At 46.4% G+C, this 25,338-nt stretch overlaps 1 protein-coding gene across 5 annotated transcripts in view; it reads right to left on the bottom strand.

The window, feature by feature from the left end:
* The window catches only part of NUP214 (nucleoporin 214), a 95,215-nt gene that overhangs the window by 42,270 nt on the left and 27,607 nt on the right, over positions 1–25,338 (bottom strand). For 4 of the 5 annotated variants that reach the window (XM_019420787.2, XM_019420789.2, XM_019420790.2 and 1 more), the window contains exons 17-24: positions 24,446–24,604; positions 21,201–21,304; positions 19,035–19,217; positions 18,070–18,155; positions 17,890–17,973; positions 9,347–9,607; positions 8,067–8,228; positions 5,872–5,971 (exon numbers count right to left, since the gene is read on the bottom strand). In XM_019420787.2, the coding sequence (XP_019276332.2) occupies positions 5,872–5,971; positions 8,067–8,228; positions 9,347–9,607; positions 17,890–17,973; positions 18,070–18,155; positions 19,035–19,217; positions 21,201–21,304; positions 24,446–24,604 (1,139 nt within the window). Of the gene's footprint in view, positions 1–5,871; positions 5,972–6,080; positions 6,177–8,066; positions 8,229–9,346; positions 9,608–17,889; positions 17,974–18,069; positions 18,156–19,034; positions 19,218–21,200; positions 21,305–24,445; positions 24,605–25,338 lie in introns of those variants that run through there. The other variant, XM_019420791.2, reaches the window with a different exon arrangement.

Below are 25,338 nucleotides of genomic sequence, written 5' to 3'. Positions count from 1 at the left end.
AGCTGAGCGTCCGACTTGGGCTCAGGTCATGACCTCGCTGTTGGTGAGTTCGAGCCCCGCAGACGGCTCGGGGCCTGGAGCCTGCTTCAGATTCTGCTTTTCCTCCTCTCTCTGCTCCTCCCATGCTCATGCTCTTTCTCTGTCTCTCAATAATAAATAAACGTTAAAAAAAAAAATTTAGAACACGTGAATGAGTCATGGGGTCTCACCGGTCTTGGACGGTGGTTCCTGGAGAAAAACCCTTCCAACAGAATCTAAGTTCTCTGGCTCCCCATGCCCCAGACCACTCTGATAAAGACTAACTGCAGGGGAAAATCCCAAATATCATAAACACGGGAAACTGTCTCAAAGACTGCCTGGAATGCAGAAAAGTCACTCTGCTCTCCGTCACCTGCCGCACCCTATCAGAGCCACCCGCACAGGCGGCGGGCTGGTGTGTGTTGTAGGGGTGCGTGTTCCACACACAGATAGGAGACTGAATTGTTAAGACTGTGAAGCATTCAAATGTCACCTAAGCCCTTTCTTAATGTCCTTTAAAGGTTAATGAATTTCACTAAGGTAAATATACTGTGGTGAAAGGGGCCAACTACTCATTCTTTTACCCTATTTTAACATTTTTCTTAAAGTAATCTCTAGACCCAACGTGGGGCTCAAACTCACGACCCTGAGATCGAGAGTTGTGTGCTCCACCAACTGAGCCAACCAGGCGCCCCTATTTCAACATTATAAAGGGCTTAAAAACCAAGGAAGCTGGTTATGCCCTAGTTCGATACATCTTAATCCTGACCACGAGTATCTTGTTAGGTACTCACATCTGACATAGCGGATCTAACCCACGAAAGCTGCTCAAGTTAACCAATGTACTAGGAATTTCTGGTAATAGTTTAAAGACAGGTTAAGGCAAGTAAGGAGACAGGACAACATCTCAAGAGCAAATGAAGAAACAGAGCAAACAGAAATCAGGAGAGAAGAAGAAAGATGATGACAGAAGATACGGAAAACAAAAGGCATCCGTCCATTTTCTCACCTGTCAGATGGGCAGTCACCCTGAAGTCTGGCCATAAATGTGACACCCCGGGCAGAGATACGGGCAGGCAGGCACCGTACAAGGCTTGTGGGAAGACAAATAAATGTGCCAACAACAGTCACAATTCCACACACGTGACTATCCAAGCACACAGATGCCTCCGTGGCCTCAGCAGTCCTGCACTGGAGAATCGCTCCTACAGATAGAGCTGCTCAAGTGTGCAAAATGATCAATGAGTCCAATAGCATTCCTGATAACGACAGAAGATGAGCATCCCCAATGTCAATCAGTGGAAGGGGGGAGAAAAGAGCTATCGGTTCATTTTTAGGAGTTTCTTATGTCTGGCAGTGAAGATTGTGACTGCCGACCGTTGTCCCCTGTTGGCCAATTTTATGTCCCTGAAGACTCAGATATTATCCAAGATATCATTAAAGGTCTTCTAACTCAAACTGCGGTTCTTGAATGTCCAGATGCCAAATAACTTACATAATGTAAATTGGAGCTGCATTAGAGTTCTGAAAAAGATCTATGTTAAATGTAAACACAGGATTCTGTCACGGATTTAGAAGGACATGGAAAATGTCCACAACTAAGTTTCACGACGAATCTGAAACAGGAAGTTACAAAGCAGCATGTATTCCAACTTTACTTTAAGAAACAAAATTTTCACAGAATAAAGATGAATAAGTAAATAGAATAAAGATTTTAATTTTTCTATCTGGTTTTCATAATGCCTACAATGAGTATTTATAATGAGAAAAACCTTGAGGAGCAGTTTTTTAAAGGTTATGGTCATTACTACAGTTATTTTTAAAGCGGGGCAACATCTTTAAGTCAGTGAAAGAAACAACGGCCAACCCAGAATTCTTGGTGAAAAGATCTTTTAAAAACAAAGGTGAAATAAAGCCTTTGGCAGACACACAAGAGCTGAGAGAATTCAGATCTACACCTGAAGAAATGTCAGAGGAAGCCCTTCAAGCAGAAGGAAACCCAAACAAAGAAATGAAGGACACCGGAAATGATAAAACCACCCATGTAAGCAAAAGAGGTTTTTTTTCTTCTTTGGATCTATTCAGCGGTGTCTGGGTGGCTCAGTCAGTTAAACGGTTAAACGTCTGCCTCTTGATTTCTGCTCAGGTCATGATCTCACGCATCCTGAGTCTGAGCTCCGCCTTGAGCCGCACTGTCAGCCCAGAGTCTGCTTGGGATCTTGGGATTCCTTCTCTCCCCTTTTCTTTCTCCCCCTCCCCTGCTCACTCCCTCTCTCTCTCTCTCTCTCTCTGTCTCTCAAAAGTTAAGTAAATATTAAAAAAATCAATTTAAAAGATAATGAACTGTTTATAACAACATATCATGGAATTGATAACGCAGGTAGAAGGAAAATGTACAAACAATGACGATATTGCAAAGGTGGGCAGGGCAGAAATTGAAGAATACTGCTCTAAGATTCTTATGTGATACCTTAGTGGTACGACGTCACTTGGAGACAGGCCAGGGTAAGTTAAAGATGTGCAGTGTAACCATAATGCAATCCCCAAATTAACACACAGTGCTATAACTGATAAACCAACGAAAAAGATAAAAGAAATCATAAAAAATACTCAACCCAAAAGAAGTTGCAGAAAAAGAAGAATAATGGAACAAAGAAAAGATGAGACAAATAGAAACCAAACAGCATTATGTTGATTTAAACCCAACATGGTATAGGGGGGCTTGGGTGGCTCAGTCAGTTGCGCGTCCGACTTTGGCTCAGGTCATGATCCTGAGGTTCATGAGTTCGAGCCCTGCGTCGGGCTCTGTGCTGACAGCTAGGAGCCTGGAGCCTGCTTCAGATTCTGTGTCTCCCTCTCTCTCTGCCCCTCCCCCACTCATGCTCTGTCTCTCTCTCTCTGAAAAAGAAACATTAAAAAAAAAAAAAAAAACCCAACATGATATAATCACATTGAATGTAAATGGTCTATGCACTCCAATTAGAACAGATCGGGTGCCTGGGTGGCTCAGTTGGTTAAACGTCCGACTCTTGGTTTCAGCTCAGGTCATATCTCGTGGTTCGTAAGTTCAAGCCCTGTGTTGGGCTCTGCACTGACAGTGTGGAGCCTTCATGGGATTCTCTCTCTCTCCCTCTATCTGTGCCCATCTGCCCCCCACTCTCTCTCTCTCTCAAAATAAGTAAACTTAAAAAAAAAAAAAGTAAAAGTTAAGTAAAATGAATCTTGACGCTTACTTAACACCAAGACAATTTAATCGGGGCGGGAGGAGGCGGGGAGTCTTTCCAACAAATGGTACTGGGACAACTGGATACCCACTTGCCGAAGAATGCAGTTGGAGCCCAATGTCACACTGTTTACAAAAATTAGGTCACAATGGATCAAAGACCTAAACGTAAGAGCTAAATCTAAAACATTTAGAAGAAAACATAGGTGTAAACCTTTGTGACCTTTGACTGGGCAAGGGTTTCTTAAATACGATTACGATACCCAAAGCAGAGGCAGAAAAAAATAAAAAAATAAACTGAACTTCACCAAAATGAAAACTTTTGTGTTCCAAAGGACACTATCAAGAAAGTGAAAGGTCACCTGAAGAATGGGAAACAAACAATCCATTTTAAAAATGGGCAAAGGATCGGGGCGGCTGGGTGGTTCAGTCGGTTAAGCGTCCGACTTTGGCTCAGGTCATGATCTCGCAGTTCGTGGGTTTGGGCCCCGCGTGGGGCTCTGTGCTGACAGCCCTATGTCTCCCTCTCCCTTCCCTGCTTGTGTTCTGTCTCCCTCTCTCAAAACCAAATAAACATTAAAAATAAAAAAAGAACCAGAAGCTTCCTGCTGAAACCACGGGTCATCACAACTATTTATTAAAGCTCACAGACTTTTATACTAAAAAAAAGGTGAATTTTACTACATATAAATCGTGCCTCAATTTAACACATTTTGCTAAAGTTAAAAAACAAAACAAATCAGATCAGGTCACACACCTACCCCAAAGCAGCCAACGGTCAGCAGCCAGGTCCTGACCGAGGTTCCCTAGATATTACCGGATACAGGAATCCACACCCACCTAACTCCCTGACCTCCTCTCCCTGGGCCCTCCCTCCCGCTCTGGCCACCGGCGGCCTCCTGGCTGTCCTCAACCGGCCAGACTCGCTCCTGCTACAGGCCCTATGCTTGGAGCTTTCTTCCCTGAGATATTCATGAGACCTGCTCTCTGACCTTTTGGACTTTACTCAAATGTCAAGTGTCAAAAGCCATGAGAAGGCCTAATTTTACGTACGACAGGAAGATGCAGCTTCACGGGGCAAGCAAACAGCGTCTGGTGTTTCTGAGATACTTTAGTCATGAGCCGTGGAGGAGAGGCACCTTCTTTGGCCAGCCTCTTTAAAACTGTAGCCCGTACCCGGATGACCTCCTTAAATCCCTTCCCTACTTCAGGGTCCTCTGTCACACCTGTCACCATCTTAAATACTTCCTGTCTTACTCATTTCCCTTGTTGTTCGTCTCTCCGTGACCAGGGCAGAAGCGGTTGGTTGTCTTTTGCCTGCTTTGTTTAAACGCTTTATCCCCAGCACCTAGAACGGAGTATTAAGTATTTAACGAAGCATTCGTTGAAAGACATAAACGAACGCCAAAATTCCTGAAAGAAATGACGTGTCGGGGGTGTTTTGGTAAAAACAAACCAACAAACCAGCAATCCCACCATGTTAGGCCCCCCCCCCCCCGCCCCCACCCTGTCTTGGTACTCTGCCTCCTGCCAGGCCTCTAGCCATCCCGGCCTTCTTTCAACTCTTTCAACTTTACTGGGAGAGGCGGTTTTGCGTATCAATTATGCTTAGAGTTAACCTATTACTCAACAAATGGTCACCAAAAGGAACTACGTGCCAGGCGGGGCCTGCAAGCTAAACAACTGTACTGGAGCCCAGTCCTGTAGGGAAGGAAGAGAAAGTTTCTTCAAGATTCCTTTTGAGTTGTTTTGGTCTATTTTTCTCAAGTCAGAGAAGAGGGCACACTGAGAACTGCTCCTCCGACCCAGCCCTTATCAAAGATCTGCTCAGACGAACCATTCGAGGGAAACAAAGGTTAAGAAGGTTAAGTGAAATCACGAAGAGGTGCTTCTCCGTGGTTAACGGCTGAAGTATCTCAGAAACACCAGACCATACTGCTTTCACCGTTAAGCTGGATTTTCCTGCCTTATGCAATATTCTGCCTTTTGGTGGCTTTTCTCCGCCTTCCCTACACGAGGAATCTGGCTATAGTTCCCAAACTCGAATGCACAGTTCTTTCCCTTGGGAAGTTCACAACAACCACAAATGCCATCTGGGTATAAACAGCATACCAAAGCGTCAAGGTCACTACAAGATAGGAGAGTGGGTAGGCTTGTTTTTGGCTGTCAGTACAGCCCTGAGATAACTAAGAAATCCCTGGAACGGGCGGGGTTGATACATGGACCAACGTGGAATCAAGAGAAGGCCAGCGGACCAGCAAAACAGGGCCACTCGATAAGGCCAAAACAGAGCAGTGAGCAGACCTGCTCCGCGGGGGTGGCAGAGAGCGGGCCCCATGTGGAAAAAACACGGGGCCCGCGGCTGTTCATCCTGCCGCTGGACGAATCACCGGATACCAACTCCCTGAACGACGCTGGTCTTCACCATCCCTACGTTCAGACTGAAGACATGCCCCTCAATTCTTCCCTATGCCCGGGAGGGTGCGGTGGACTAGAGATCTAACCTAAGAGAACCTAAGGCTCTGCCGGCCGAGTCTGCGTGCCAGCAGCACTGCTGCCCCCTGCAGGCAGTTCCTCGCTATTACGGAAGAGCTCAGGGGGCTGCAACATACTGGAAAGCAGTCACCTACCCCATCGCGGCAGAGGGGGCTCCAGGATTGTTCTTCAGTTCCTGCACGTTTACCACTTGAGGGACGTTCTTCAGAGTTGATTCAGTCAAAGTACTTACAGCTATTTAAAGAGAGAGGAGAGGGGCATGTTAATTGCCGTACAGGATCAAAAATTCCAGCCATATATAAATGCACAACCAGGACACGAATTCAAGCAGTAATCTGATTACGTAAAGGAAATCTACTCTGGGTAGTTCTGCAGCTCTGTGATCAATGGGACGGCCGGCCTACTCCATTCACAAAGATTATGGGATGAGGCTCTGCGCAATTTAATCAGACGTACTATTTTAGGGAAAAAGAACCCTGGCCAGCTTTTAAAGGGTGGAGCTGTGGCACCTGCCACATTGTTGGCTCGTCCTGAAAAGGGGCGGAGAGAGTAGGAGCGTAAGAGAGTAAGAGCGGTGTTCAGGTTGAGGATTTCTGCCACCCACCCGCCCACCCACCCAAACATTCTTTCGCACGGGCGGCTTATCACCAGATTCTTTTAGGTGCTGGGAATACAAAAAATGTCCAAAACCTAGTTTCTTCTCTAAAGGATCTCACGGCTTAGTGAGGCAGACGCATGAGTAAGACTGAGCTTTTTTTTGCCTTAGGATTTAAAACTGCATTCCGAAACACTAACATTTTCTAAGTAACTACCAAGACGGCCCGAGCAAAGCTCCCGGGTCTCCTCTACGGACATTTCTGGCACAGTGGAAGGCTGTGGCCGAGGTAGGACGGCGGGCTTGTGATGGCCTGCTGTCATTCCCTCCTGCAGGGAAGCGACCAGGCTCGTCCTGCCTGAGCCTGCACACATGTCACCTTTCACATCCAAACGTGCCTACATCTCAGAAATGTTTGCTTCCAAAATGATAACAGATCACACCGTCTCCCGCTGAGTGGAACAACCCTACATTCTGGCCGATTTTAAGTTTATAAATCATCAACTCAGTCAGCTTGATCTGGGGCCTACTCAGCGCAATGCCGACCAAGATTCTGCACGTTCCGAGTAATGTTTAAAGAAAACATCAGAGGATTCTACTTGTTCTGAAGGCCCAAAGGTACCTTAGAAAGCTACCTTGTTTGTGCGCTTTCATACCTGTTTGAGGAGCTTTAATAAGGGTTTTAATATTAGAACTTTTCTTAGAACGCTTTCATCACTGGACAATGGTAATCCTTTTTTGTCATAATCAGACCACTATGTCTTTTTAGTCTTTTAAAAAGAACGGTCCAAAGGGATACGTGTTCCAAGCAGTGCTAAAATCCACAACCAATTTCCTTCAACTAACACAAAAACACTTGCTTTATGGCGGAGTTTCTCGACTTCAGCAGTATTGACATTTCGGGCCTGGGTAATCCTCTGTTGTGGGGGTGTCCTGTGCACTGTAAGGTCTTTTGTGGCGTTCCTGACCTCCACCCGCTAGAGGCCAGCAGCACTGCCAACTGCTGGCGAGGAATGCGGGGTGAGAAGAGCCTCCACTTGAGAACCAGTGGCTTGTACAAACTGATTAGTGGTAACCGACGCGCTCAAGGCCCACTACTTAGAAACCCTAACACAGAAGATTCTGGGTAGCCGCAAAGCATTGACAAAGTGCAAGCGCTGATTATGATTAGTTCGCTAGACTTTCTGTCTGTAAAGGCTAACGCAGCCGTCTTTAAGAAAACGCTGTACTAAAAAAATAATTAAAAAAAAAAAAAAAAAAAAAAAAGAAAACGCCGTACTGCAACAGAAAGAGCACAGGGGTGGAGTCTGGGTCCTGGAACTTACTGGCTGGGTAACCGTCACCTCTCTCACCTGACATTACTCAGAAGCAAAACGGGCACGCGAAGACTCACCTCCCAGGGGGGCTGGGATCCTTATGACACTATCAGGCAATTTTTAGTGGCTTAAAGCAGACGCTGTTCAAAAGCAGGGATCAACAACTTCATCAGAAAACCACTCGACTGAATGCGGCGGATCTAATACCTCCCCCCAAAACGAAAAAAGCGTCGGATCTAGTCTCTGCCTTCTTGGAACCCTCTCCCCAGAAAGGGGCGGGGGTGAGGGGGCCGTCCCATCGGGCCTCTCTTCTCAAGGGCAGCAGAGAGAGCCGGCTGTTGCCTGGGACCCGCCGTGCCGGCCGGTGACTGCCGAGGCTCCCGGTCAGTCTCCGCAAAGCGCAGGGCAGCCGTGTTACCTGGGGCCTGACTGGCCATCTGCCGTCTCAGCGCTGCAGCGGCGGCCGCCTGGGGAGCCGAGATGGGGTGGGAAGGACCAGGTGCGCCGTGTTTCACGGTTTTTGTTGCAAGCATCGTGCTATCGGCCCCTTGAGGAATAAGTTTGCTGGTAGACGTAGACGCTGAAGGAAAAAGAAACCCAAGCGAGAGAGTGGGTCAGGGAGGAGTGCACAGAAGTGAAGACGGCAAATCCCCCAGTGTGAGGTCGCAGGGAAAACGCTAAGGTTAAAGACGCTTCGGCATAAACACACGAAAGTACCGATGAACTCCCAGGCTGGCGCCTCGATGCTCCAAACATGCCGCGTGCCGTGTGCCTGCTCGACTCTGCCAGCTACGGCACTTGACACAAGCATCTCCTCTGACAGAGACCGAGACAGAACTTACAGGCCAACAGAGGTCAAGGCCTCGCTCTCCTCTCATAAAAATCTCTCCATTCCAGCACCTCCCGATCGGTAAGTGCTTGTTCCCTGTTAGAAGTCACTTCAGTGTGGGGTGCTCAGCGGCTCAGTCGGTTGAGTGGCTGACTCTTGATTTTGGTTCGGGTCGTGATCTCATGGTTGTGAGATCGAGCCCTGTGCCGGGCTTCATACTGAGCATGCGGCCTGCTTAAGCTCGCTCTCTCTCTCCCTCCCTCTGCCCTGCTCGCGAGTGTTCTCTCTCAATTTCACTTCAGTGTGAAATCCTGACACTCTGGAACGGAAGGTGTGACAGTCCAACAGTGGTCACCTCTGTGAGCCAATGCTGGGGCAAGCATGGCAGCTGGCAAGGTCCGGGGCAGGATATGGCTAAAATGATGAGCTGAAACGAGCCAGGATTTGAAAGGCATGAGTTACGGAGATGTGGCTTTAGAGTGAGGCAGACAGCCTCCTCCTCTTACACCTGAAACCACCGTTTTTGTTGTTGTTGTTTTTATGCATGTTTATATATCATCTCTACACCCAACATGGGGCTTGAACCCCCGACCCCGAGATCAAGAGTCGCTCATTCCACCAACTGAGCCAGCCGGCCGCTCCAACACCTATTTTAGAAACACAAGCTAGACTCAACAGGGAAGCTGTGTCAGTGTGAGCCCGGCCGGGTCCCTCCTTCCTACCTCTTTCAAGGGGACCCACCTCCTTTGAATTTGTCTTCTCATTTCTGAAACACTAGCGGGGATGGGCCGGACTGGACTTACGGGGGTGACCGTGGCACGGTTCCTCCATCGGACCCAAACCTGACAGGGATCTCACCGCTTACTTACCCGAAGTTCCCATCACGCCGGGCGAACCGTGAATCAGGTGAGATTTGGCAAAAGGCGCTGCCTGCGGCAAGACGCCGGGCTGGATGGAAGGGGTGCGAACCACGGGCGCGTGCCGAGGGGCCTGCACCGCCGCGTCTTCGTCCTTACAGGACGCCCGCGTGTCTTCACTCTCCAAAGACTGGGACACGGACGACGTGGAGCTGGCTTCGTCCAAGTCTTCATAGTATCTCTGCGACAGGAAGGCTGACCGAGACAGGCTGGCTGCCAAGCCCGAAACAAACACAAGAGAGACGGTTCAAGCGAGTCTGAGAGCTATGTTACTTTCACTGTCGACGGAGAACTATCCAGTTTAAAAACACTTTAGCGATGACTTATTTTAAGTGGAAGAAGCCGTGGTGGAAGGTGAACACATATGGTTTTGGGTCTTTGCTCAAAGGAAGCTTTGAAAACCCGAGCTGCGTAGGACAGGAACGTTTTGAGTGTCGAACAAACAACAAAAAATATGAAGTAAGAGACGGAATACATGCAAATGCAGGAGACCTCGAGCCCCCACCAGAAGCTCTCACAGGCAGAACGACAACAAACCAAGGAAAGTACCAGACAAGCATCCACCAAAGAGTCACTTTGCAACAACAAACTTTTAAGAACAGGTATCGCACGAACTGGGAAGACTGAATGTCCTCAGTCCCGGTGCCTCCAACACGCCCAACCATCGACTGCTTCTTTTGAATCAATTAGGTTTAAAAAAAAAAAAAAAAGTCACTGAAATTAATCCTGACTTTTCCCGCTTTTTCTTTTTTTCCTCCTGTTAAGCGATGAAGGAAGGCTTCCTGCCGTTTTGGAATACATTATTACTTCCCGTATACCAGAAAAACCATACACCAAACAAAAGACCCGGCCCTTTCTCAAGTTGTTTAAGACCACTGCTAACATCTACTGACTTCCTGCCTTACAGGCCCATCGCTCCGCAAGATTTTGTCGCAATAGGCAAATACAACCGAAACCCATCGCTCCCTGCTGGGACTGCTGCACTCGTCAATCTGGTGGCCGTGAGCCAAATGGGACTAGGTGCGACAAAAACAATTGAAAGTAATTTAATGAAAATTTCGAGTTGTCAGCTTCACCGGCCACGCAACAACTACGTGTGGCTACCATAGTGGAGCGCACAAATATAGAATATTTCTCTGGTCGATGCAAGTTCTACCGGACAGCACTTTGCCAGAGTATTCTCGTGCACGTACTTATGCAACAGGGTGACTTAGAAATACCATCCCAAACCACCGGCACTGCTAGTGAAAGCGCAGTGCAGATTTCCCGAGACCGCACTTGGCGCCAGGTGCCGTGAAAGGGATCTATATAAATGATCCCCTTTAATCCTCCTAACTACCCTAGAAAGTAAAAATTGCTATGATTGGACTTTATAACTAATGCTTAGGAAGGCTGGGGTGCCTGGGCGGCTCAGTCAGCTAAGGACCCGAATCTTGGTTGCAGCTCAGGTCATGACCTCACGGCTTCTTCGTGGGTTCAGGCCCGGCATCGGGCTCTGCGGTGGCAGCGTGGAGCCTGCCTGGGATTCTCTCTCTCCCTCTCTCCCCCACTGCGCCGTCTCTGTCTCTCTCTCAAAATAAATAAAAAACTTGACCACGTCCTAAACAATATCACATAAGACTGAACCCTGTGTGAGGCAGAACTGTAACCCCATGACCTTTGCCCCTGGTGCCACACCCATAAGGTTATGCTCCGTCGGACGGCAAAGGGATGCTGCAGACATAATTAAGGTTACTCGTCAGTGGGTCTTAAGATAGGAAGGCTGGCCTGGATCATCCAGGTGAGTCCAATGTAAAATCTCACGAGCATTTCAAGGCAGAGGAAGTCAGAGAGCTGAGGCATAAGAAGACCGTGCTCTCGCTGGCTTGCAGATGAAGGGGCTGGGAGCACGTGGCAAAGAAACACGGACCTCAGTCCTACAGCTGCAATGAACTGAATTCTGCCAGCAAGTGGAATGAGCTTAGCAGCGGACTCTTCCCCAGAACCTCCAGGCCAGAGCCCAGCCCGGCCACCATCTTGGCTCCCGCCCAGGAGCCCCGAGCAGAGGACACAGTTGAGCCCCTCTGTGCCTGGACTTCTGCCCCACACATCTGTGATGCTTTCAGCCACTAAAGGTGGTGCTTTCAGCCACCAAAGCCGTGTAACAGCGTGTGCAGAAAACAAACACAAACCTCACATTTTCTCAGGGCCACCGTGCTCTAAAAGAGTTCTCTAAAATCTTGGTTCCCGAGAGGTAATAGCAACAAAAGACGATTCACATCCACTGCCTTCAAGAACTGGATAGAGAGAGACTGACATTACTACGTAACTCCCAAGGTCTGATATAGCCCGGGAGACCTCGCAGTTTCCTCCTTCATCATCGGGAGGCCATTCGCTGACCTTGGATGGAGGGAGAGCCACTGGATGAGACATACAAGCGCTATGCTCACTCGCAGAGGCCAGGAGGCTGGAAGGCCCAGTCTCCCAGTGGTGCTGTCCTCATAGCTGATGTGAGCCGCTCCCTGCTGGGCTCAAGGATGCAGCTACCTCCTGGCATGAGAAAAGGGGCCCGTTGAAACCTAAAGAATCTTTTTCTGCTTAAACTCCAACTCAGATTAGAAAAGGCAGAATGCCAGGTTAAGAGAAAAAAAGAAAGACCGAAATCATCGGTAGATGCAAACGTCCCATCTCATGGGGAACATACAGAAAGTATCACCTTTGAGCTCAAGACAAGGATGCCCACTCAACACTTTAATGGACTCTGCACTGACCGTCCTAGCCAAAGAAATAAGGAAAGAAAAAATAAAGGAACAAGAAAGTAGAAACAAAGTGTATCTATGGAGACTATAACTATTCCCATAGAAAGTCCAAGAAATACCCACAGACATTATTTGAATAAATGAGTTTAGCTAGGCTGCTGGATACAAAATCAAACATAAAAAAATCCAATATATTTCTATTATCACATCTAACATAAAACATAAAATGAAATTTAATGAAAAAAACCCACCATTTTAAGAACATCAAAAATACGAAACTCTATGAATAAATCCAATAAAAGATGTGTATGTCTGTCATGAAGAAAACACTGAGAAATTAAAAACCCCACTAAACACACACCATGTTTAGGAACTGAAAGATCAACACTGTACAAACATCAATTCTCTCAAGTCAGTCTAGAGATTTTATGCAATCCCAATCAAAATCTCAACTTTTCTTCTAGAGTTGAGGGATACAGAATTTAGCAAGACAATTCCGATATTAATATGGAGATGGAAAGCAAGCGCCAAAGCATTCTAGATCACAGGTCAGCAAACTAAGACCATGAGGCAGCTACCTGTTTTTATAAAGTTGTATCGAAACACAGACAAGCCCATTCGTTTATATACTGTGTATAGCTGCTTTCTCATCACAAGGGCAGAGTTGAATCAGGTACAACAGAAATCATGGGGCCAGCAAGCCTATTATACACATATATAGACATATGTGTATATACATATATTTTTTACATTTGTTTATTTTTGAGAGAAAGAGAGAGAGAGAGAGAGAGAGAGACCCAGCGTGAGCAGGGGAGGGGCAGAGAGAGAGGGAGACACAGAATCTGAAGCAGGCTCCAGGCTCCGAGCTGTCGGTGCAGAGCCCGACGCGGGGCTCGAACTCACAGACCGGGAGATCAGAACCTGAGCCGAAGTCGGATGCTTCACCGACTCAGCCACCCAGGCGCCCCTTTACTACCTAGACCTTTAAGAAAAAAAGTTTGCCAACCCCTGTCCTAGACTGTAGAGCTTTCTGTGATGATGGCATTACTCCATCTATGTTTCCCGTCACAATAAACACTACTCACATGCGCCTACTGAGCACTTGAAATGTGGCTACTGGGTTTGTGTAACTGACTTTTTAACTTTAGTTTTTATTAATTTAATTTAAACAGCCTACTGTATTAGCACAGCTTCGGAATTTAGAAAAAGAACAGTACTGAGGCTTTATTTTAGTAGGAGTTAATTAAGGCAACGTAGTAGCAGTGGTTTCCAACCAGTGTGTGAGACCAACAGACCTGCACACAAGGATAACTGATTTATAACAAAGGTGGCCACAAAGCAGTGAGGAAAGGGGTCCTTTCAATAAATATTATTGGGATGATCAGTTATCTAAATACAAAACACGTATGTCTCAGGCACAAGTCAATTCCAGACAGTATACATCCACACAATGGACAACTATTCAGCAACGAAAAGGAACGAGCTACTTATGTGTGTATGCATCACGGGGGAACCTCAAAAACACACTAAGTGAAAGAAACCAAACAGAAAAACTAGATGTGATCCCATTTATATGCAATTCCCAAAAAAGGAAGATCCACACAGAAGGAAAAGACATCAGTGGCTGCCGGGGGCAGAAGACGGAACGACCACAAAGAAGCGTGAGAAAACTTCCCGAGGGGTGCAGGTGTTCCCAGACTGGAATGTGGTGACAGCGATACGATCCCGTAAGTTTTAATAAAAATTCTCAAACTCTATGCTTATAGAAGATGAATCTTATGTAAACCATACCTCAATACCATCGTTCAGAAGAAAACCAATTCCAGGTAGGTGGTAAATCTCAATCTGCAACGCAAAACGTTAACATTTCCAAACAACGAGAAAAGTGCGCGCATACTCTTGTTACCCCGTCCTACAGAAGGATTTCTCAAACCGAACACGGAAAGCACCAACTGCCCCAGAAAAGGCTGGTAAGTCTATTTTAAAACTAAGCGCTTCTGTTTTTGCCAAAAGACATCACCGAGAGGGAAACGAGGAACAGAGGGGGTCCCTACAACCCATATAACCACGAAGGGCTGGTATCCAGAATGAATAAAAAGTTTTACAAATCAGTAAGACAGATCACCCCGTAGGTAAATGAGCAAAGATGGCGTCACACACTTCACGAAAGTCAACTATTAACTAAATATTTAGGAACACGTAAAAGGGTTACACCAGAGTTTCAAAGGAAAAAAAACTGACACTATTAAGCTTGGCAAAGATGCAGAAAACTCAAATAGTTTTACCTTGACGGTAAGAGTAAAATAAGCTGGTACAACCACTTTGGAAAACTGCACAGAAGAATCCACCAAAGCCGAGCGTGCGGACAGAGTACAAACCACTTCCATTCCGAGCCACGTGGCCAAGTAAGAGGAGGACGTATGTGCCCCAAGGACGTGCACAAAGATGTTCAGAACAACATTCTATTCTATCAGCTAAAAACCGCCAACACTAAATGCCCACTAAGAGGAGAATGGATGAACAGATGCGGCACATTTATACAGCCAAATACCACATAAACAGCCACAAAACCCATCACAGCCTCCCGTGACGACTGAGGACTCTTACAAACCTGCTGTGCAACAAGAGAAATCCATCCAGAGAATAAACGAATGGACGGAGACAGCAGGCCAAACCCTCAAAAACCAGGCAAAACCAAATGACAGTGTCTGGGGAGACAGGCTCCAGGGAGTAAAGCTCACGACAAAAGCCAAGTCAAGGAGATTAAAGAGAATGACAACTTCACACGCAATGTCCAGCCCTAAACCGGATCCTTGATTTAAAAAAAAAAAAGAGTTGCCATGAAGGCCCAAAGAGGGACAGCTGGCAAACTGAGTATGGACTGCATATTGGTAACAGTGTTCTGTGAATGTTAAATGTTCTACCCCTGACCACTGTATTATTGTGTAAGAGAATATCTTGCTTTTAAAGGACACATGCTGGTTAATTTAGGAGTAACGAGTCCTGTCTGCAACTTATTTTCAAATAGTTCATTAAAAACAGTAGAGAGACCTGTACTCTAAAAATTACAAAACACCGACGAAAGAAATTGGAAAGAACACAAAGAAACAGAAAGACGTGCCGTGCTCACGGACCGGAGGAACAAATAACGTCAAAATGGCGATACTACCCAAAACAATCTATACATCTAACGCACTCCCTATCAAAACACCAACAGCATTTTTCACAGAACTAGAACAAACAATCCTAAACTCTGTATGGATCCACAGAAGACCCCAAACAGCCAAAGCAATCTTGGAAAAGAAGAACAAAACTGGAGGCATCACAATTCCAGACTTCAAGTTCTATTACAAAGCTAAAGTAATCAAAGCAGTATGGTAAAAACAAAAAACAAAAAACAAACAAACAAAAAAACAGAACAAAACAAAAATCCAAAAAACAGTATGGTACTAGCACATTAAAATAGATCACACAGACCAATGGAACAGAATAGAAAACCCAGAAATAACCCCACAAGTATATGCTTAACCTTTCACAAAGGAGGAAAGAATACACACAATGGTAAAAGGACAGTCTCTTCAACAAATGGCGGTGGGAAAGCCGAACTGCTACACGCAGCAGAATGAAGCTAAACTATTTAATTTTACTACACACAAAAATAAACTCAAAAAAAGGGAGCCCAGGTGGCTCAGCTGGTTGAGCGTCTGACTCTTGATTTCGGCTCAGGTCATGATCTCAGGTCACGCTCTGTGGACTCGAACCCCACGTTGGGCGCTGCGTTGACAGCGTGGAGCCTGCGTGGGATTCTCTCTCCCTCTCTCTCTGCCCCTCCCCTGCTCATGTGTGCACACACACGTGCTCTCTCTCACAAATAAATAAAATTAAGAACAATAATAAACTCAAAATAGATCAAGGACCTAAATGTGAGACCCGAAGCCATTAACGATCCTAGAAGAGAGCACAGAAAGCAATTTCTTTGACATCGGCCATAGCCACACCTTTCTACACAGGTTTCCTGAGGGAAGGGAAACAAAAGCAAAAATAAACTACTGGGACTACATCAAAACTAAAAGTTTCGCCAACAAAACTAAAAGACAACCTACGGGATGGAAGAAGATATTTGCAAATTATCTGGTAAAGGATTAGTACCCAAAATCCAAGAACTTCTACAAGTTGACACCAAAAACCCCAAATAATCCAATTAAAAAATGGGCAGAAGACACGGACATTTTTCCAAAGAAGTCACACGGATGGCCCACAGACACATGGACAGATGCTCAACATCACTCATCATAAGGAAAACACAAATCAACACTACAATGGGGTATCACCTCACACCTGTCAGAATGGCTAAAAATCAAAAACACAAGAAACGAGGGTTGCTGAGGATGTGGAGAAAAAGGACCCCTTGTGCACTGTTGGTGGGAATGCAAACCGGTGCAGCCACTGTGGAAAACAGTATGGAGGTTCCTCAAAAAATTAAAAGTAGAACTGCCCTACAACCCAGGAATTGCACTACTGAATATTTACCCAAAGAAAAACAGCAATTCAGAGGCATGCGCTCTGATGTTTACTGTAGCATTATTTACGATGGCCAAATTCCAGAAAGAATCCAAGTGTCCGTTGACAGGTGAATGGATTAAGACGATGTGAGGTGCATGCGTGCTGCATGCTGCGTGCGTGTGTGTGTGTGTGTGTGTGTGTGTGTGTGTGAGTGTGTAGAAACATAAAAAAGAATGAAATCCTCTAAGGACCTCGTATAAGCAGAATTATACGGTATCTGTCTTTTCGCGACTGGCTTCTCTCTCTTAGCACAGAGTCCTCAAGGTATTCTTTAGATTAAAAAAAAAAAAGCTATTAAGAATTCTCTGGTCTTTTTTTACCTAATTCAACATTATATGATTAACGAAAAATTAATAAATCATGATACGGTGAAGATTAAATTTCTTTTAAAAAAAATTTTATTTTTGAGAGAGAGTGTGCAAGAGGGGGAGGGGCAGATGGCAGGTGGGGTCGACAGAGGATCGAGAACGGGCTCTGGGCTGAGAGCCCGATCCAGGGCTCCAAGTCACGAACCGTGAGATCACGACCTGAGCCAAGGTCGGACGCTTAGCCAACTGAACCACACAGGAGCCCCTAAATTTCTTTCTTCTATTTTAATTACCAAAGAGCATCTGTTGGTGTAAAAAAGTTTCAACTCAAAACAGAATTTCAAAGAAAAAAGCAGATATGGGCACTAAAGCAAAGCAAAATTATGTATGAAATTACACATGACAAGTATTTTTGAAAGAAGAAAATGGAGACAATAAATCTAGATAAGTTAAGGGAAAAAAATAGTCTTTCATAAGCCAAGTGTGTTTCACTGTCATTCCCTCACCAGTAGGGACCAGTGATTTTCTCTCCCCCAAATGCAATTCTACTAAAACCCCACACAAAACAGAAAAGTAAAACATCTCCATACAAAGCGGAGACTTGGATCCCTAGAGCCAGCTCAGTCTCCTCCGAACCCTTGGGAATGACCGCCACATAACCTAAGGACTGCGGAATACGGCGTCAAAGCCAAAACGACGACCTCCAACTGCCGTGTCCTGTATGGATAAGCTGCTCCCTACTCCGATATTCAGATGGGCAACAGATTCTGGGGACATGTTCTCTATTTCCCACGAAGAACCAAAGGAAAACACAGACACACAGACCCCCATCCTACTTCCATACCAGGTACTGCGTGTTTTAGGCTAAAAAATTCAGGACCTTTACCTGGAGCGGTGGATCTCACTGGGGGCGTCTTCCTCTTGGCCAAGAAGTTTCTCAGTTGTGCTTGTTTCACGGGGGACAGTTTGGCTGCAAGAAATTCAAGAACCGTTAAGTACTTAAGACTTGGTTTTTTAAGGTGTCAACAGAAGAGAACAGACAGGTGAAGAAGGAGAAGGTGTTTACCCGGCACTCTGGGCAAGGGCTTGGTGTGGGATTCTATGCTGGTTTTCAACAAGGCATTGCGGAGACTTTCGAGGTCACTGTCAAAACTGAAAAGAGGACAGGGTTAGCTACAAACCGACTACGACTTGAGAAATCTCCCCGAATATAAATGCCAGAGATGAGAGCATCCCTAATATAGAAACAGGAGATCCGAGCCACCAGTGTAGTCAATCCAAAAGGAGACGGATTCCAACCTCCCCCCCGACCAGCAAACACAGCACCAACAGTGCTTCAGCACAAAGCGCATCTGGCCTAAAGGCACAACCACAAAATCACCCTAGGAACTGCAGGGGAAAACTGTCTAACTGTCGGGTCTGAAAGTTTCTGCTCAAAGTGACAAGTCTTGAGTTTCTAGAAAAGTTTGTCAACCTAATTCTGCCAGTTAATTTTCTTTTTTAAAAAATGTTTATTTTTGACAGAGAGAGAGAGAGAGAGAGAGAGAGAGAGAGAGAGAGAGTGTGTGTGTGTGTGTGTGTGTGTGCAAGCAGGTGAGGGGCAGACGGGGGGCGGGGGGGACAGAGGATCCAAAGCAGACTCTGCACAGACAGCAGAGAGTCCGATGTGGGACTCAAACCCATGAAACGTGAGATGATGACCCGAGCTGAAGTCAGACACTTAATGGATTGAGCCACCCAGGTGCCCCTCTACCAGCTGATTTTCAAAAGAACAACACTATTTCTGTAGAATCTGCCGTCATCTATTGGCACCTGTTTCATCAGGCACACTTAATTTCACTCTGATAATCCTCTGACGGAGGTATTGTTACCTCCATTTTTTTAGGATCAGAGAGAGTGAGGAACCTGACCAGGATCCCACAGGTGACAGCAGAGTCACTTTCAAACCCACATCCGAACTACAACTTTTGCACCTGACTCCCGAGATTCATCGAGTGCCAGTGGCATTGCCGGGCCTGTTTTCCTGCACACCTGTGAGGGCTGCTCTGGGAGCTAACATCCGAGGGAAGGCTCCACTGGGAGGTCTGGTTATAGAGACGGAGCTGCTGGAGACTGTCCACCAGTTGGTTCAACCTCTTCCTCTGCTGGTTGATGATTTCCCGGTTGTTGGCGAGGGTGTTAAACAGCGTCTCTCGCTCCGGGACGAGCAAGCGCCTGGTGACGGCAAAGAGGAAGGAATTCAGCGTGAATGGTCCAAGTACCACGACCGTAACAGTGAAAGTATAAAATGGAGAACACCCAGGAGACAAGCAGCGTCGGGGAATTACCAGAACATAAAAAGAGGATGAGAGCTGTACAAAGATGATACAGAAAGAGGAACAAGCGGCTTAGGGGAAGCAGGCCAGGCCCGCAGCAAAGGACAGCGTAACCAGACAAAACCTCACGGAGGTTCTCGACAAGGGTGGGAGGCAGAGTCAAAAGTGAGGGCAAGGAGGAGCACGTTCAGCTACACACTCAGGGTGTGTGTGGTTTTTTGTGTGTAAATTATACTAACAAACAAAGCCCGGGGTCCACTGGAGGTCTATGGGGAGGTCAGGTCTCCAGCGTGCTATCAAGAAACACTGGGATTAAGCACACAGTGCAGCAGCGAGGGGATAGCCCACCTGAAAGAGCTCAAACAAGAAAGGAACAACAGTCCCCTTCTTTCTGGTGACAAGGCAGTTCAACATAAATTTCTAAAAAGGCATTTCAGTAGGGTACAAGGTAATATTTAGAAGGGCTTAAAAACAGAGATGCACCAAAAAACTATACAGATTTAAGAACTTAAACTCTGCAGAATGGGAAGTTAAAAAAAAAAAAAAAAAAAAGGCACACGAAGGAGAAAATCCATAGGGTTGTCATAAAGGAGAAGAGAGTCTGGTTTCTCCGTTACCATCATGTACTTTAACAAAACTTTTACAAAAGCCAACTTCTTAATTAGCAGAGAGAAATCCAACAAGACTCAGAACAGAATGTTCCTGCTGTCGGGTCAAGCCATTCTCTCCCATGCGCTTGAACGTGAATTCAGAACCAGGGCAGGGAGTGTGAAACCTCGAATGGGGCCCCACTGCCCAGGGGACAAGTGCTCCAGGCCAGAGGCCACGGAACCCTCCCCCTGACCGGCATCCGGAGCATCAACGCTCACCTCTACCTTCCCTGATCTGTGCTCCAAACGGAGGCACGCAGGTCAGGTACAAAACCTTCCTCCACACTGTACGATGCCATGTATTAAATTCTGTTTACTGAATTTTAAGCACATTCGAGCCCTGCCCCTGACATCACACCCAGGTTGCCCCACTTACAAGTTCTGTGATCCCACAGCTTCAGAAACAAGTAAACAGATCATTTCCCAGTCTGTTTCCTTACAGGGCTAATCACACTAATCAAGTGTAGGTGTTTCAAAACGCGAGCATTTTGAGGGCCGATCTGTTTCTCCGCTTTCCTGTGGGCACCTCACTGTTCTCACAATGTACTGCTTTCTGTTCCTTAGGGAACACAGAGGGCATACAGCCAAACATCCGGGGACGGAAGGCCAGGGTAGGACAAAGTTCTCCTGTGCCTTCCTTCCCTTCCTTCCTTGTAAGTCATCCACACTAATTAGGAATGCTTCCTCAACAAGATTTGGAATATACAGAAAAGCAGAAAAGTTCCCCTTAACCCCATTCGCAGCTGTAAACGAATACGGGGACAGATTCCTAGCCTTTTTTCTACACTGAGACCTCCAAACTGAGATCATCCAGTATGGTTGTTTTGTCTTCTCCTTTTCCATATTTTATCTATCGGGTCTAACAATTACCATTATGTGATTATTTCATATATTTCACATCACACACGACACGTATCTAATGATTTTCTGACAACATGCTACGCAGCGGTCACGCAGAATTCTGCGACCGGACTCACGGGGTGGCTCCTCTAACTTCCAGATACTAGGTCACGTCCAATTTCTATCATAAATTGTGCCGCGACACAAACTCCTCCATGTTGATGGTCGTGAGAGTTGCTATTATTTCTGTAGAACGAGTTTCTAGAAATACGGTGACTGGGTCGCAAAAAAGAAACACCTGTAGGGTTTTGGATCCTTGTTCCTAAACCATCTTTTAAAAAGCCTACGGCAGTATCTCCTGCCACCCACGGTGGATGAGGGACCTTGCTCACTTTTGTTTTCTCTTTTGTTCCAGATGCCGATCCCACTCCAAGTCCAGCACGTCATTCACATCTTGGACGGCAAATTTCACATACTGATGGAGGCGCCGGATTTCCTACAAGGGAAGAAAAAAAAAAAAATGAGAAAGCAAACGACTCTGTTTTCCAGGAGCCTGGAGGGAGGTGCACCAAAACAACCAAAAGAATTTTGCAATGTTTTTCTACTAAGAACCAGAAGGAACAAAGAAAATACAACAGGCTTTAATCGAATCGTTCGAATGGCGTAATTAAAATGAACAACGGAACTCAACCTTTTTAACCGTGACAGAGAGGCGGCGCAAAGCAACGGGAAAGAGATCGGGCGTGCCGGTCCAGGGCTCCGGGGAAAATGCTGTGGCTCATTCTCTCATTTGTCAGCTCCTACAGAGTAACTCAACATGCTCCGGGAATTTTCCACTGCACGCTGCTGCTCAGACAGCGCACCCGTGTAGGTTTTGCTCTCCCGCCCGTGAAATTAACTGTAACACAGACAAAACTATCCTACAAGAGCGCCGCAGATAATTCTGAACCTGTCTGTTCACAGCACAGGACCCGGAAGTCTTCCTACCGGTGGAGAAAAACTCCCCTCTTCTCAAAGGGGAGTATCACCAATAGAAACTGAATTGACCATCACTAAAATTCACATCTATTCATCTTAGGCCTGCAGTAGTTTTCTTTAAGTTTCAATGCAGAGTTAACCTTCATGGCTATACAACCACATTCTCGAAAATAAAAAGTAAAATGAAGATAAAGCATTCCTTTTTTTTTTTTTTTTAATTTTTTTTTTTAACGTTTATTTTTGAGACAGAGAGAGATAGAGCATGAACAGGGGAGGGGCAGAGAGAGAGGGAGACACAGAATCGGAAGCAGGCTCCAGGCTCTGAGCCATCAGCCCAGAGCCCGACGCGGGGCTCGAACTCACGGACTCACAGACCGTGAGATCGTGACCTGAGCTGAAGTCGGACGCTTAACCGACTGAGCCACCCAGGCGCCCCTAAAGATAAAGCATTCCATTAAGCACATACACAAAGGCAGGCAACGTGCGATACACTGGGAGTCATCTTCACACCTGTACAAAGTTCGTACCGTGTTTCATTTTAAAAATTACTCTGGGGTAAGGGTATATGCCCCAACTGAAAGAGAGCAAATGTCATTTAAAAAGAGCCAGGCTGGGGCGCCTGGGTGGCTCAGTCAGTTAAGCGGCCGACTTCGGCTCAGGTCATGATCTCACGGTGTGTGGGTTTGAGCCCCGCGTCGGGCTCTGTGCTGACCGCTCAGAGCCTGGAGCCTGCTTCAGATTCTGTGTCTCCCTCTCTCTGCCCCTCCCCCGTTCATGCTCTGTCTCTCCCTGTCTCAAAAAAATAAATAAACGTTAAATAAATAAATAAATAAAATAAAATAAAATAAAATAAAATAAAATAAAATAAAATAAAATAAAATAAAATAAAAAGAGCCAGGCTGATCCCAGGGAGAAGTAGCAGTGACCCGAGCAACAAATGTAAGTTGCAACTCCCTGCTCGATGGCGGCGGGGAGGCCTTCTTCTCTGAGCACAAGGGTGACTGTGCCTCTGCGAGCTCACTAGCATTGTTTCTTCCAAGTGCCCTCCCACTCTGTCTACCAGAAAAGCGAGCTTCCCTTTCAAGGCCTGTCATAGATACTTCGTTTCTGTGGCTTAGCGGCTCCCTCGTCTGCAATGCCATAGCAACACGTCCCACGTCATATTTATACGTTCCCCTTTCCACTGCCACGCACCCAGCCACCGGGATGGCACGGCACAGCACAGCGGTTAAGAGCGCAGGCTCTGAGCCACACTCAGGGTCCAGCATTTATTCGTGGGGACATTCGGGCAGTTCCAGTATCTGTTTCCTTCTCCCCTTCCGTACACGGCATATACTGGATAAGTGCTATTATTATCTGCTTAGTACTGTGAAAAGAGAAAAGCATCTCCTTTTGAATGTCCCCCCAGAGCTGCATGCTTTTCTTCCAGTTTGGACACAGGGCAAGAGGTGAAAACGCACGTGACAAGCAAGCGTATCGGGATGCAACATGGAGGGGGTAATGTGAGGAGGGGCAGGCAGGGAGTCTGCTTTCTCTGAGACAGTAAACATCCACGGTCCTCCAGTGATACCACAAGGAGTGAGTGACACAGCAGGGGTCCTTCGGCCTCTCCGGGACAGGACCATTTCGCTCATTTCCTACTATAGTCAGTTTACCAGGCGTGGGACAGAAATGGCAGACAGAGTAGAGTCCACAGCCTCCAACCCTCTGAGGCAGGAGGGGACTCAGCCCGGTCACAGACCTCACATCCTAGGTGAGGAAGACCGGACCGGCCACCCGTGCACCCTTCCCTACCGGGACCCTGGGCAAATGCGAGGAGGCAGGAGGTGACCCCGCTAAGGCTGGAGACACAACAATTTTCAGTAAATTGGAAGATGAAAACAAAAACCAGATTTCGCTGCAACAGAGAGTAAGAATAATTATGAACGGATGAGAGAAGTGACCTTGCTGAAGTCCGGTGTACGGGAAAGGGCCCCAGCAAGTGGAGCTTTCCATCAGGTTCCACTCGAACTAACAACATCACCGTGGGCAAACTCAGCCCAGGGGACCCAACCTCCTTATCTGCATACTGGGATCAACAACGCTCACCTTGCAGAGCAGCGGGTTTTGAAGTCCAGAAATAATGTGCAAAAAACACCCAGCAGAGTATTAGCACTCAATGAGGAGTTGCTACATGAACGCTTATTCGTTACCTGATCGATAAATACATTCTTCCCAACGGTACGCTTTCCCCCAAGCATAAAGTTTAATAAAGAATTCTGTTTGTGGGGCATCTGGGTGGCTCGGTTTGTTTGGGCGTCTGACTTTGGCTCAGGTCACGATCTCGCGGTCCGTGGGTTTGAGCACCGCATCGGTCTCTGTGCTGACAGCTCAGGGCCTGGAGCCTGCTTTGGATTCTGTGTCTCCCTCTCTCTCTCTCTCAAAGGTAAATAAAGATTAAAAAAAAAAAAAAAAAAGAATTGTTTGTTTTCATCCTAAAATAATTAAATGGAAAAGTGCAGTTTTCTTTGTCACAGCTAAGGAAATCTATGCAAAGTAGGTAAATGATTCGCAGGAAGTTAACAACTTCATGGGGGCAGTCTTCCAAATCAGGACCTCATAAAGGAGACGGACTGGCAGAGTTTGTTTTACGAAGCTCACCTCGGCCAGATCCTCTTACCTGGAGCTTTGCTTCGCTCTTGGGATCCAGGGGTCTCTTATAGAGCAAGTGCACATATCCAGAGTCACAATTTCTCTCATTTTGCTCTCTGGCTTCTTCAACGCCAGCAAAGCCCTCAAGTAAGGTTGTTTTCAGGGTACTTATATCTCCATGAAGAGACTAGAAAAGGTACAAGGATGTTTTAATACAAAAAGAATTGTGCCATTTCTAAGAAACAGACCTTTCTGCCTGGATCACGGAAGGTGGTGGTTCTCAGTTACCATGACACCCAGGTGTGAACAGTCACGCAAAGAAGAAATTCACTGCACGGAAAGAAAAATACCGATGCTCGCTTTTTAAAAATTAATCTTTTTCCTCATTAAAAACCCCACGCAGTCTATTGGCCAGAAACTCAGAGAAGGAGAAAAGCTATTGACAGCACCTACAGTCCTACTCCCTGAAGATAATCACTGCTGACTCCCTGCAGAGCTCTCCTCTTTCGAAACACGTCAAGGGCAGGGCCCTGGAGGCAGCCGCTCCGGGACTGGCATGTGGAAACTGGGTGGCTTTGGGCAAGTTATTTCACCTCGCTACCCGTCAGCCTCTTGACTTGCAAGAGAGACAGAGCAAGTGGCGCCTACCGAACAGGGCGGTTTGAGGATTCAGCAAGGTGACACACTGCCGGCACACGGTAACCAGGAATGGTAACACGGGAAATACTAGCAACAGCCAACACTTGATGTCTTTATACCGGACACGCCCCTCAACCTAACTCTTTGTTATAACCCAACAATTTACTACAAAATATGGGAAATTTTCAAATATACCTGAACTAGCAACCATGACGGATCTTTCCGGAATGCCCTGTAGGTGTCAACGGGGCAGAAACTGCTACCATTATTCCATTTTCTCAG

This window comes from Panthera pardus, unplaced genomic scaffold (assembly GCF_024362965.1).
Source record: "Panthera pardus isolate Hobbes unplaced genomic scaffold, ASM2436296v1 HiC_scaffold_20, whole genome shotgun sequence".
Classification (NCBI taxonomy): Eukaryota; Metazoa; Chordata; class Mammalia; order Carnivora; family Felidae; genus Panthera; species Panthera pardus.
The sequence above is the reverse complement of the archived record's forward strand: the minus strand, read 5'-3'. Positions and strand labels throughout refer to the sequence as shown.